Source organism: Desmodus rotundus, chromosome 7 (assembly GCF_022682495.2).
Source record: "Desmodus rotundus isolate HL8 chromosome 7, HLdesRot8A.1, whole genome shotgun sequence".
Taxonomy (NCBI): domain Eukaryota; kingdom Metazoa; phylum Chordata; class Mammalia; order Chiroptera; family Phyllostomidae; genus Desmodus; species Desmodus rotundus.
This window is the reverse complement of record NC_071393.1, coordinates 95,821,093-95,835,603: the sequence shown is the minus strand read 5'-3', so window position 1 is coordinate 95,835,603 and position 14,511 is coordinate 95,821,093. Positions and strand designations below refer to the sequence as shown.

Genomic DNA, 14,511 nt, shown 5'->3' with positions numbered 1-14,511 from the left:
GGTGGGTGGGAGGGTAGCTTGGTGAGGTCCTAGAGGAGCTTCCCCCCAAGGCTCAAGTGGGCTCTACCTGGTGGTGAGCGAGCCTAAAGTTCACCATCTCAGGTTTTCTCCCTCAGGCCATTTCCCCAGAGTGGTGAGGGTCAGTGTTTTCTTCTAGCTTGTGCCCAGCTCAGACATGGGAGGCACGAACCCGAGTCTCCACCAGCAGACTGAGAGTTCCTCCGGGCCAGAGTGTGAGTCTCCCCCACCAGACTGAGATGGACGGCCCACGCACTGTCCACTTTTCCTGTGGACACACTACGGCTGTGGGCAAGAAGGAACAACAGAACCTCCTGTGGCCTTAAGAGTAAATGTATGTCTTTCCGCCCATTTCAATTCACTCCCTCGGCTCTTTGTCTGGTAAAGGACTTGGTCAAGTTTCAGGATGTCTGATGGGCTACCCTGCATGTCCCTCTTTGTTAAAAAGAAGACAGTTTTAAGAAAGAAACTATAATGCGAATACTTTATTATCAACGAGTGACTGGTATTAGCTTTTTGTCTGGGCATTAATATTTCAAAAACCATACACCAAACCCAGGCTTCTCCACCTAGCTCTGCTGTATCATTTTCTTTAAAAAAAAAAAAAATAAAGAAGAGGGAGGAGGAAAAGAAAGAAAATATATCTGTATTGAAAGAATTATAAGCCAAAGTGCGTCTTTCTTGTTTTGTCCATATACACACATTGCACCATACATAAATAATTACATTGTAAAAATGACTCCATAATTACAAGTATAATATATATTTCCATATAATATATAAAACTTTATATTAAATCTAGGTAGATGATATTTGGGGCTTTGTCCACGGGGGCTGTGTCTCTGGGCACTGCCCCCCCCTGGCCGGGGGTGGGGTCGGGGGGGTGGGGGCGGGGGCAGATGGAGGACCGCTGCCTGGGTGGCTGCCGCTATCTGTGGTTGTTGAGCAGGATCTCCAGCCAGCAGGGACAGGAGGTGATGAACTGCCGGGAGTAGCAGGGGCCCCAGCCCTTAGCGAAGCTGATACGGACGCTGTTGGGATCATAGGGGCCATCGGCAGCGTCGGGCTCAGGCCCCTGCTGGAGCAGGCCAGAGCGCTCGAAGTCGAACACCTTGATGGAGTAGCCAGGTGGCACCTTGCGCACGACGAGGGCGCGGCTGCCGGGCGCATCCAGCGTCGGGGAGTTGACGAAGATGGGGTGCTCGCCACGATTGTAGGCCCAGACGCCGTCAGGCTCCTTGCTGAGCAGGATGCCGAAGCCAATCTTGCTGCGCGTCCGCCGCACCGACTCGCTGCGCTGTTCCAGGTTGAGCTGGCCCAGGCAGAAGCCGCTGCCCTGAGGTAGGTCGTAGAAGATGCTGACGGCCTGGTCGTACACCGCGTAGAGGCGGCCCACACGCGTCCGGTGCTCCCAGTATGCCACGCTGCACCAGTGGCTCGGCTTGGTGGCATCCGGAGACATGCTGGCGTCTGTGGGGCAAGCACAGGGCGCGGGGTGTTATTCAGGGTGGGGAGTCGGTGGCAGCCCCATGCCCACTGCTCTCCTGTGTGGGCAGCTTCTCAGATTCTAGAGCCCTGAAACGCCTGCTCTTTCCCTTGAGCACACAGCTCTGAGAAGCAGGTGCGCACCCGTGCCTGCCTAGCCAGGTGACGAGGTCCCACACAGGCCCTCGCTGGCGCTTTTGTACAGAGGGAGAATTCTGCTGGAGGCCCCATGAGTGCATACACAGCAAGGTACTCCATGGCTCCTGTTCTCCAAAAGACACTGATTGAAGTCCAACGAGACCTGAGGGCGGAAAACACTGCCAACTCCATTCAGGAGCCTGAGTGAGGTCAGCTCTGCCTGTCGGCTCAGCCCCACCTAGGAGCCCCAGAGCAGCAGGGTGAGAGGCCCCCAGACAGCATCCTCTTCCATGCTGGGGGGCCCGCCTAGCTACCTCACAGGAAACTGTCTGCCTGAGGGGCCTCTCCTGTAGGCTGCCAGCTCTGCTATGGCCTTGGACTGGGCACCACTCCAAAGGGTGTGCCCTCACCCTATGTCTGGCTTCAGGTCCCAGCCACAGGTCCCCAGGCCAGCTCCTGCAGAGGTGTCATTTTGCCTTAGTGTCCATCCACGGCCCTCATGGTTCTAGCTGACTGGCCCTACCCCTGCCCTCATTGACCTGCCCCTTAGCCAGTGGGCAGAGAGACAACTCTATCCTGTGATAGGTGACCAAGCTGCGGACACCAGGCCAATCCCAGCGGGTGGGCAGCCAGGAATACCCAAGCCATCCATCCACCTGGCACTGGTTAGGCGTTCCCAAGCACCACCCCAGCTTGGCCATAAACCTTCAGCACCAACCTTCTCACCAAGGAAAGAGAATTCCTATGGTGCTCTCAGAAGAGAGGGGAGGAAGCAATGAAGCTATGCCTGGAGAACACTGGGCAACAGGACAGGCAACAGGCATCCCTGAGTGCTTTCCACGAGCCAGGAAACCTTCTTCACAACAGCGGTGGTTCATCTCTGTTATCACCGCATTTCACAGGTGCAGAAACTGAGGCCCAGGGACGTGCCCTAACTGGTCAAGGGCATACACTACTGAGTGCTGTAGCCAGCATCAGTGCCAGGCATCCTCTAGAGGGGAGTGCAGGCCCCCCTTAAACCCATGCACTGAGCAAGGCCCTCCCCTTCCCCAACAGTTTCCCTATCTGTAACCACGACTGCTTTCATAGTCTATAGGTCCTAGAGGTGCTTACCCACAAGCCTGTGAGTCACCCCCACCCCGCAAACACAGGGCCTTCACTCCTCAAGGACTCCCTGCAGAGTGTCATCAAGTGAGGGGTTGGTTACTGCTATCCCCATTTCACAGACAGGGCTCAGAATCAGCCTCCTCGTGGTAAAAGGGAAAGAAACAGTTTCACAGTCAGGGAGAGTGTGTGTTTGGGGCGGGGTGGTAAGGGTAATGGGACTGGAGGGGGGGTAAGGGTTACTTCCTCTCTCCCAGCTCCCATAAGGCTTTCAATCCACGACCAGGTGAAACTTCCTGTCCCTCTCCTCCCACTGGCCAAGCCAAATGCCCCCTCATCATCTACACCACCACCCCATTCAAGAACTGTGTCCCTGGCCTTATCCCAGTGCCCCTCACAGGAATGGTAGCTCTGTGTTTGGGGACAGAGCTGCCCTAGGGCTCAGCCTGCCCCAGCTGTCTGGCTCAAGGACATGGCCTGGGCCAGGCCTCACCTCCTGCAGCTTCTTTGGTTGAGCAGACTCGGTAACACCTCATCAGGCCTGGGCTCCTGGCCAAGTCTTCCAAATTCCAGGAGATGGATGGCCGCCTCGGAAAAGCCCTCACTGACCACTCCCTCCTGTAGCAGTTACAGGCTTAAACACAGTCCCTCCCTTGGCCTGAGCAGGTGCCTGTGCTGTTGGTCAGTGCCCCTGGGTAGGCTAGACCCTCAAATAGGAAAGGGTGGGTCTCAGTCTGCTCTGTGTCTGTCCCAAGATTGCTTATATCCCTGGGGTGCTCCTGCTATGCACTAAAAGGGAAGGAGGAAGGAATTAAAATATATCTCCAGTGCTGGCACACTGTCCTCACCCCCACCCCCATCGGAATCTTGCCCAGCAGGTGGGGCTGACGGCCTCAGGCCCAAGGGGATGGTGGGCGAGGACTCAGGTCTCAGGTCTGATCCAAGAACAAGCTAGCAGGCAAGCCTTCACACCCCCAGAACATGGTGACCTTGGGGTCTCAGAGCTCCATAGCCTGAGAGGCCCCCTGGCAGCATCTCAGGGACCCCAACACTCTGGGCTTCCACAGACTGATGCGCTGTTTGACACAGGGGCTGGGAGCGTCACAGGGCCACCGCTGTTTCATTTTGTTGTGACATTAAATCCCCAAGACCATCTACTATCACTGGCACAAAAGAGTGTGCAGATTAATACTAGCAAAATTACAGAAGGTATAATTTGATAGTAAAAGAAATCAGATTTAAAGTTAACACGTTTAGATCAGCAATGCTCAACCAGTGTGCCACACGCATTTTTAAAACACGCAAGACCTGGTTATTTAGGCTGGGGCACTGAGCTCTCTTCCCTTAGCCTGTCAACTGAAAGTATGACAGCAGCCAATACAACAACAGCTGTCTGGTGCGAGGGCCCTGTCTCGAACAGCAAATACAGAGTCTGGCACAAATAGCGCCCCCTTTTTGTTACATACAGATCTTTTATTACAGAATCATGAGCACGTAATTGTGTAACACAACAAAATCACACTCGAGCGCGCCGTATGACATTTTAGGCGAAATGTTCAAATTGCTGTCCGTCTCGTGTGAGACATTCGTGTGCCCCCCCAGCCACACTCGATGGTGTCATTTCCGCTGGGTCCTGTGTCTAGGTCATGTAATACAGCCGCATCTTACTGGTCACGTCGCGTAATAAGGCTGCATCTGGTTCCTTAACTCTTGGTAACAGAAATCATTATATACAAGTATAGGCACCTGATTTTTTTTAAGTCACTTTGGAGCAAAAAGGGTAATTACTTTTTTTTGGTAAACCAATCAAAATTATACATACGTTTTTCTCAGATTGACAAAAGATTTTATTTTTTGGTGTGCCGCAGAATTTTGGTAATTAGTTTATGTGTGCTGCAAGATGAAAAAGGTTGAAAATCACTACATTTAGATTATAAGAAATCTTCTTTTACTTATTTTTTAGAGAGGGGGAGGGAGAGAGAATGAGAGGGAGAGAAACATCAATGTGTGGTTGCCTCTCACGTGCTACTGGGGGCCTGGCCTGCAGCCCAGACAGGTGCCCTAGACTGGGAATCGAACCAGTAACCCTTTAATCTGCAGGCCGGCACTCAACCACTGAGCCACACCAGCCAGGGTTAGACTGTAAGAAATTTTCTTATTTCCTTCATCATGGACCAATGAAAACTCAGTCCTGAGACTGGCCTATGTGAACCACTGATTGGGTCCAATGTCCCTGTGCCCGAAAGATGTACCCCTGGGGTACAGGGTGACTCATCCAAGGACATACAGCACTGTGTGGCAGAACAGGGACCAGAACTTGAGAACCCAGATTTCTAACCTAATGCTTATCTCATGATCTAAATAAAGGTTTCAGAATTGAGACAGACCTATGACTGTCACCACTGACTAAATGTGTGGCTGTGGACAAGTTGATGAATGTCTCCAAGCCTCAGTCTCCCCGTTTGGAAAATTGGCTTATTTGTAACTGAGTGCCCCACTCACATAGTTTATCTCTGGGTTTTCTGGAAACTCCCTGCAGCAGATCAATTAGGTGCAGAAAGCAGCAGCTGTCTGTTTATTGGTCCCAGCATTGGCCTGACCCTTCAGAGACCAGGGCTCCCTAGGGGTGTTGGGGGTCATGACCCAGGGTCACTGCCATGAGAAGTTATAATAGGACAGTGCATGGCCCTTAACAAACTATAAAGGACTTCACATATGTTTAGCTGCTAGCCCGGTACCTGAGGCGAAAAAGGTATTCAGTAAGCCAACGAATGAAGCCACGAATAACTAACTGAATGTTTACGACAGGGACGAGTACTGCTGTGGCACTATTTCACTCCCCACACATGTGAAGTGCCCGACACTAGCTGACATGCTGCATGCGAAGGAGAGGGCAGGTCCCCAAGCCCGGGGTCCCCTCTGCACTTCCCACAGTTGCAGAGCCCCATTCCACCCACCACACCTCTCGTCTGCAGCCCGAGCTGCACTCCGGGTACAGGGCCAGTCTCTCGCAGATCTTTTTCTTCTCATGGTTTCAAGGCTGTGGTCCCGCCATCAGCCTAATTAGGAACCAGCTCCTTAATTGCAAATAAATGCTGGGGAGACAGACCCGAGTGAACAACATCAAAGATGACCGCGCTCTGACCGAAACTCCTGCTTACTACCCCCTGCTCGGGGCCTGGCCTAGTTCCCAGGTCTCTGCTGGGGTGGCTCCGGGGAGAGGAGGAGGGGGGAGGAGGAGAGGAGAGGAGAGGCAGTCTGGCGCTGATCTGGCAGGAGTCCTGGAGTCAGGTGTCCTGCCTCCTGGCTCTAATCAAGCAGCTCACCTCCCTTCTCCCGGCCTCAGTCTTCCCATCGAAACGCCCAGCTCTAAATTCCTGCGATTTAGTGCACATTCACAGTCCCTCTACTCCTCATCACCCAAGCTTGGAAAACTGCCCAGATGTCCAACATGAGATCAGATGTCATAGACTGAATGTTTGTGTCCCCTTCAAATTCATGTGAGAACCCTAAACCCTACTGTGACGGCATTTGGTGAGGTGGGCCTTTGGGAGGTCCTGAGGACAGAGCCCTCGTGGATGGGATTAGTGCCCTTGTGGAAGAGACCCCGGGAGCTCTCTAACCCTTCCAGCACGGAGCAACCGCAGGGAGACACCATCCATGAATTAGAAAGGGCTCTCGTTAGACACCCAATCTGCTGGCACCTTGATCTCGGCTTTTCCAGCCTCCAGAACCATGAGAAGTAAATGTATTGCTTAAGCCACCCAGCCTATGGTATTTTGTTAGAGTAGCCCAAATGGTCTAAGGTAATGAATAAACAAAAATAAGGTATATCCCTGGCATAAAAAAAAGATACCTAGATCAATGCAACAGAAGAGAGAGCCCAGAAATAAACCCACACCTACATATATGGTCAATTAATATTTGACAAAGAGGCAAGAACGGACGATGGGGTAAAGGCAGTCTCTTCAATAAGTGGTGCTGGGAAAATTGAACAGATACACACACACAAATGAAGCTAGACCACCTTTTTATACTATATACAAGAATAAACTCAAAATGGATTAAAGACTTAAATGTACAACTCGAAACCATAAAACTCCTAGAAGAAAATATACGCAGTAAAATCTCTGACATTTCTCTTAGCAATATTTTTTTCTAATATAGCTCCTTGGGTAAGGGAAACAAAAGAAAAACATAAAGGGACTACAATAAATTGAAAGGCTTGCACAATAAAGGAAACCATTAACAACACGAAAAGACAACCTACTGAATGGAAGAAGGTATTTCTCACTAATATATCAGATAAGGGGTTAATATCTAAAATTTATAAAGAACTCATATAACTCACCACCAAAAAACCCAAATGATACAATTAAAAATGGGCAGAGGACCCGAATAGATGCTTCTCCAAAGAGAACATACAGAAAGCCAATAGACATATGAAAAGATTCTCAACATCACTAGCCATCAGAGAAATGCAAATTAAAACCACAAGGAGGTATCACCTCACACCTGTCAGAATGGCCATCATCTATAAATCAACAAACAAGTATTGCAGGGATGTGGAGAAATGGGAGCCCCTGTGCACTCTTGATGGGAATCCAGACTGGTGCAGCCACTATGGTAAACAGTATGGAGTTCCCTCAAATAAATAAAATTGAAGCTGCTGTATGACCCAGTGACTCCACTTCTGGGTATATACCGGAAAAAATCTGAAACACTAATTCAAAAGAATACATCCACCCCTGTGTTAATTGCAGCCTTATCTACAATAGACAAGATACCCAACAGATGAGTGGATACAAAGTTGTGACACATATATACAATGTAACAATGCTCATAAAAAAGAATGAAATCTTTACCATTTGCAACAGCATGAATGGACCCAGAGGGTATTATGCTAAGGGAAATGAGTCAGACAAAGACAAATACCATATGATTTCACTTATATGTGGAATATAAAGAAAACAAACAAACAAAAAAGAAACAGACACATAGATACGGAGATCAGACTGATGGGTGTCAGAGGGGAGAGGGGTTAGGAGGACGGGGTGGGGGAAAGGTGAAGGGATTAAGAAGTACAAACGGGTAGTTACAAAATAGTCACGGATGTAAAGTACAGCATAGGGAATATAGTCAATAATACTGTAGTAACCATGGTGCCAGGTGGGCACCTGAAATATCAAGGGACCACTTTGTGAAGTGTATGACTGTCCAACCACTGTGCTGTACACCTGAAACAAATACAAAATAATATGGAATGTAAAAAGGTACATCCATACAACGGAACGCTACTCACCAATAAAAAGGGACAAACTACTGAAACATACAACAACGTGCACCCAGGGAAGGTGCTGCTTGTTTACACTTACATGAAACTCTCAAACGGATAACGCTACTCTACGGTGACGGAAGTCAGAACAGGGATACCTCCGTGGAGAGGGGAGGACAGGGAAGGAGTGCAAGTGTCTGACGTCTGGACTGGTACAATGGGGAACTCAGGTGCACACACTGTAAAAAATCCTGACCTATACACACTTAACAGCCGTGGATTTCACTGTAAACATGAGGCCCTGGAAGAATTAAAATTAAAAAAACAGGACTGTGCTTCCAGGCCAGCTCCAGTCCTGAAGTGGCCTCTGCAGGGCTCTGTGGTGGCCCAGGGGACAACCCCTGTGTTTCCAGACCGGGTAGGGGTGGCCCGGCTTCCTGGTGGTGCCCACATTCCTGCCACCAGAGGGAGGTGAATGCCTGGAGTGGGCTGGAGGAGACAGGCCCACAATAGGCCCTCCCCTCTCCCCTGAACTGGAGCAGCCCCTCCAATAGTTGGCAGTCTTTCCTCTTGGCCCCTCCACCCAGGGAGGCTGCTGCAAGCCCAACATGTAATTTTTTGGGGGGTGCTGGGGTACCAAGGGGCCAACCACAGTCTGGGGAAGGCAGGGAGGGCCGAAATCCCAAGAAATCCTTTAGCTTCTTCGAATCAGCAATTTTCTGTCAAAACAAAGGGCAGCAGCGTTCCCGTTGCTCCCCCGTGGGCTGCACGCTCCAAAAGCCCGAGGACACGCAGTGTAGCTTGTTTTCCTTGTGCATTCCCCCGTCCACGTGGCCACACCACCCTGGACTCGGCTGTGCTGTGGGGGGAGCCTAAGATGTGCCCAGACCAAAAGTCTCTGAATCCCTCAGACTCTAAGGGAGCTGGACAAAAAGGCCCAGAGCATTTGCAGGAGGCCAGTCAGAGTCCTCCTGGTCCCCAGGGTCCTGGCTGCCCCTCCACCCCAGGATCCTCTGTGTTCAAAGCCTTTGCTGCTACTTCACATACAACTTGGGCCACGGCAGCCTCCCCGCCTCTCCCAGGGCTGGATGGAAAGGGTCAGCCCAGTCATACCTCAATGAGCAGGAAGCAAGGGCAGACTCAGACCCTACCAAGAGGTGGGAAGGGAGACTCTCAGAGACAGGCCCAGAGAGGTTAAGTGACTTGCCCTGGGTCATCCAGCAAGTCGGTGGCAGAGCTACAGGAGCCCAGGGCTGGCTTTTCCAATCCCCTTTTCATCAGCCATGCTGGGGCCTCCGGACCCCCTGGAAAACGCCTTTCTTCTGTCCCATGTCATGCCTGTGGCTTCAAGTTCCAGTCCAACCGGCAGCTTTTTCATCTGCGGCTCCCAGACCTGGGAATAATTACATGGCCCTGCATCTGGTTAACCTAACACCCCCTTAAAAGCCTTGTTTGCCCATTAGATAAGTAGTCTTTGTTATCAAACTTAAGGGGAGAAAAGGAGTTTCCACTTAACCTTCCTTTGTCATTTTAAGCTGCAGAAATGGCTTCAGGTTTTGCAGCAAGTCCAGAGATGCAGCATTAATTAAAGGCTCTTTTTTTTTCTTTGTTGAGGGAGGGGGCAACCAGCCTTTATCCACTGGGCTCAGGCAGTGAAAGCAGAGCAGGAATGGGCACGGGCCATGTTAATGGTCAATAGCTTGGACCAAGCCTTTCTGCTGAACTCTTTCCAAAAGTAGGGCCCAGCTGACAGGGGTTTCCTCTTATTTGCTCCCACCCACCCCTCCCCACCCCAACCCCCTACCTCAGCGCCAGCACCTTTGGCTCCTAGAGGAAGCCAAGCTTCCAAGAGGAAGTTCCTAATCGGTCATTACATCATGGGCAGTCTAGCCACCCTTGCCGCCTGCACAAGGTCCATCTTGGGGACTCTTTCAGCTGCTGGTCACCTGGGTCTAAGGACTGTGCTTACCAGACAGATGGCCAGCCGCAGACCTGCTGGTAGCGGAGCTTATCCCAAGCCAGAGAGTAAACAAGTGCAAAAGGAGAATGACAGCAGGCAGAGAAGGGAGGCCAGGAAAGACACAGCACATGTGGCCAACATTCACCATTCTGCACATACAAAAACTGAGGCTCAGAGGTAAAGTGACTTCCCAAGGTCACAGCAGAATTAGCCATTCGGCTAGGACCGATCGATTGTCTCCTGCACGTGGCTGGATTAGCAGCATGGGCCCAGGAGCAAAACTGCCCACATACAAACCTCAGCTCTGCCACCCACCTGCTGTGAAATCTTGCTCAACTGACTTCACCCCCTCCCTGGGCCTCAGTTTCCTAATCTGTAAAATGGGGGTGCAATCGGTACTACCTTATAGGGCTGCTGGGATTAATTTCAAGTGTGTCTAGTAATGCCTGGCTCAAAATAAGCACTCCAAGGGTAACAGCTACTATTATTTTTAGTAATATTGAAACCTTCGTACAGTCTTACCTCTATATACTATTTGTATAAATTATTTACTAGATTGATTCAGCCTCTATAGTTTCACGAGGGTTTTCCTATTAGGTAGTAGTACCTGCAAACATAAGATGTGCCATAGGAGTTGAGAACCAAGGGGAATCTTAAAGTAGTAGTGGTAGTAGTGATAATAAAACAAACCAGCTAACAGTAATAATAGTAATAATGATAGTAATAATAATGATAATAAACCAGCCCACACAATGAACTTTACCAAATACCAGGCAGAGTATGAAGCACTTTAAATGCAACATATCAACATACTATTTATTAATCCTCTGTCATTCCCATTTTAAGGTGAAGGAGCTGAGGCCTGAAAGTCACGTAGCATATCCACAGTCCTCACCGAGGAGGTTGCAAAGCTGGAATTTGAACTCATGTCTCTCTAGGCTTAGAGACTGGGAACTCTGCATTACTCCCGTGGATGCTACCTGTGGGTTCAAAGCTCTGGAGGGCTGCAGGGTAAGGGCACAAGGACGATAACCCAGCTATGTCCACTCCATGCCGGCACACGGAGGCTCTCTAAAGAATTGGCATTGAAAGTGGTCCTTGACTGGCAATGCTGTGATCTTGGGACAGGGCTGCTAATCCTGGCTGAGTTGCTGGAGGGTGGGAGGTGCTGGGTGCTCTGTGTTCTTCATTGGTTCTCCCTTCTGAACTCTCTGATCCCAGAGGTGGGATCACCCCCATTCTGAGGACAGACCCCAAGTCGGAGGCCAGCAGCAGTGCAGTGTGGGAACCCCCACAGGCTGGCCTGACTCTGAGCCCACCCTCTCCCCACCAGGCTCATTGTGCTCCCTCTGCTATTTTGGGGAGTCTGCAGAGCCCCCAGCCCAGAGGGGTTTAGGTGGGATACACATATAAGGGATAGTCAGTGGGCACCCAGAGGGGCCTTCCCGAGCCCTGCAGGAAGGCCTTTCTTTGAGCCTTGGTGCCCTGACCCTGACCTCTCAGCCCCGTGCCTCCAGGGGAACAAAGTGGCAGCCTGGGTTGAGGTGGGTAAGGTTTCCCTTCTTTTATCATGTGCAGTATTCAAACAAATTCTGAAAAGATGAACTCCTGCCACCTGACATAAAACAAGCTTTAGCCCAGGCCCCAACACAAAGACCTTCCAGCATCTCTTGCAGTTTCCTCAGGACCTGCTACTCTTGGGGGGCAGGGAGACCCGCCAGAGGAAGAGGTCTGGGGTCCTGCTTCTGTCAGCATCCACCTTGCCCTGGTGCCCTGGCAGGACTGTCCCAGGTTCCTTGGGCCCGGGGAGTAGTGCCTTTGCTTCCCAGGCCTCGGTGCTTCCAGCTTAACTCTGCAGGCAGCGTTGGCTGCTGAGAGCCACCCTGAGGCCGCGTCAGGCTGCTGTCCCCCAGCAGAGCTGACTGGTCAGACCCCACACCAGGAGCTCTGCTGGGGGCAGGGAAACCCCTGGTAGGGAGCAGAGTTGGGGGAGAATTCTGGTTCCAGTGCCCTGGGAGGGAAGCAAGGTGACGAGTATCTCTGAGGGAAGAGACAGCGATGAGCAGCTTATAAAATCAGCCCACATTTTTGAGAAGGAACCAGTTTCAGACAGAAAGCTCTGAACTTTGCTCCCATTCCAAGTCCTCTTTTGTTTTATCACAAAGTCAGACTCAGTATGTTTGTTTGTTTTCTTACGTGGAGAACCACCCCCGAGCCCCGCCCCAGAAGTGGGGAAGCCTGGCTGGTTGAGTAAGCCCTGGAAAGATTTGGAATAACACTATCGGTGTGAGACAATAAAGCCGGTACCTTGGTCCCCAGCAAAGAGGGAGCAGCAATTGTGAGGAGGGAGGGGCCCCAGATCCTCCCTGCCCACAGGGTGTACAGGGCTCACCGCCGAATTCCTCGCTTGTTCTGGGTTCTTAGCTGGGTCTGGTTTTCATCTTAGGCTTTCAGTGCCAAAATTCACCGATTCAACCCAACTCTGACTTCACCATTGACTCCAAGTCCACAGAGAACAAACTCGGCCCTTTGGGGGTTCGGGTGGGGACAGTCCGGGCACACATCAGAGGGACACGGATGCAGGTCTGTGGCAGGTGGCAGTGTTGTGCTTCAGGGAACATTCCTGCCCTGCAGGTTCCCAGAATTAGGAACCTGCACTTTTCTTTTATTTTCCAAACACAACTTGAGTTTTATTAGCAAACGTCCTGCCTCAGACTTCCCTTTGGGCCCATGATAAAGCCATAAAAGCAGAGTGCTTCACAGGGCCCTCCATCAGCCTGCGTCAGCTCTAAAGGGCAAGAACCCACCACCCTAGTGCACAAACGTCCCAGGGGATGACCGGAGGGCCCCCACAGCCTGGGCCTCTCAAATCCCTGGCCTCACCCTCTTGGAGTCCCTGGGCTCCCTGTGCCTTTAATCCCCCACTCTGTGTGTACTTTGTCCATCCCACTCTCTGGTGATCTGTAAAGCTCCCCGAGACCACAAGCAGCAGAAAGGTGAACTGGTACAAACCCTACCAGCTCTGTTACTACGGGCAAGCCACGACACTTCTGAGTGCCAGGACCAGCTACTAATGTGGGGGGCCACGGCAACAGGGCTCCTTGTTCCAGAACTATGCAGAACTCCAATGGTGAGAGCAGAGCCCTGAACTAAGCAGAGGCCCCTCTGAGCATGGGTCTGAGAGGCACATGCGGCACGCCTGTGAAGCCGGCCCTGCTCAGCGCTGGTTTCCTCTGGCTTCATACCTCACTCAGAGCGGAGGGAGGGATTAGTAAAGGACCTGAAACAGGAACTGGCACTCAAGGAATATGAGGCTCCTCCCCTGTGCTCCAATGTTTCCAGAGTCTTGCTCAACTGGCAAGACCCCGATGTCACCTCCTTTGAAAAGCCTTCCCCACCCAGTCCCAGGGTCTGAATCCCCTCCCATGATACCCTCAGTAATGCTGCCATGTTGGAGGGGGTGTGCTCCGCCCCGCCCACCTGTGACCAGGCTAGCCTGAGAGATTAGGCTGCACTCCTCTCTGCCCCTCCTCCCCGGGACCTGGTGCTGTGCCGCCTGACAAGGGTGCTCTCAACAATGGGGTGCTGAGGGAATGTTACAGTCAAGAGCTGGCAGGGCAGCTGAGAAATCCCTGTGTCTGAAAAAGGCACAGCAGCAGCACTGCTGCCACCCAGCAGATGACACCACTGCCACTCAGAGGCCAGGACACTGAGGCAGGGACGGAGAAGCGAAGCCCCTACTTGCTGAGCCTCACGGTGCAACCTGGCCAATGGAACACTACATGAGCTCACTGAGTGCAAGGCTTGCTTCAGTGGCTCAAAAATCAATCAATCAATCAATCAATCGGTCAAGTCACCTAAAGCCTACAGTCATCTCAGCTGGCAATGGGGGTGGATTGAACTTCTCTGGATCGCTAAGTCTACGTGGGTGAAAGGAACAGGGAGCATGGCGCTGAGTGGAAAGGCCAAAGACTGCCGTGGTGGTAGCTTTCTCGTTCTTGTTCACAAGGCTCTCAGAAAAAAGCCTCATCTCACACCAACCTGTTGTTATTTACCAAAGAGACAGCATCATGTGACCTTTGCAAGTCACATACCCCTGCCTTATTTACGTTAAAGAGGCACTTTGGGATAAACACTCCCAAATTAAAGTCCCAGAGGTCAGGGCATTTAATTTGAAAATAATCCTTGCATTAAATCATTTCCTTTAAAATATCCTTTTATAACACAAAAGTATGTAATCCATGCCTCGCTAGTGAATGTGGAGTCCTCCACACTGGGTTCTTTTAAAGTAGGGGTTGCCTAGATCATTCTCATATATTTCTTGAACACCCAGGAGTACTTTATAATGACCAAAAAGCTAATATTGACTGGAGAGATCATTAAGCCACAATTAAATACTAATATTTGCTGTAAAGAATGTAGTAACATGAGATTTAAATGTTCCCTGCAAAACTGTTGCAAAATGACCCACAGACTTGGCAGAGGCTCACCCCTGTGACCCGGTCTCCTGGTTGTGGCTGTGCTACTGTGC

At 51.0% G+C, this 14,511-nt stretch overlaps 1 protein-coding gene across 1 annotated transcript in view; it reads right to left on the bottom strand.

The window, feature by feature from the left end:
- Positions 1-488: 488 nt before the first annotated feature.
- SMAD6 (SMAD family member 6) overlaps positions 489-14,511 on the bottom strand; it is a 77,164-nt gene continuing 63,141 nt past the window's right edge. The window contains exon 4 of the mRNA XM_024567278.4: positions 489-1,488. Coding sequence (XP_024423046.3) covers positions 947-1,488 — 542 coding nt within the window. The 3' untranslated portion in view covers positions 489-946. The remainder of the gene's footprint in view (positions 1,489-14,511) is intronic.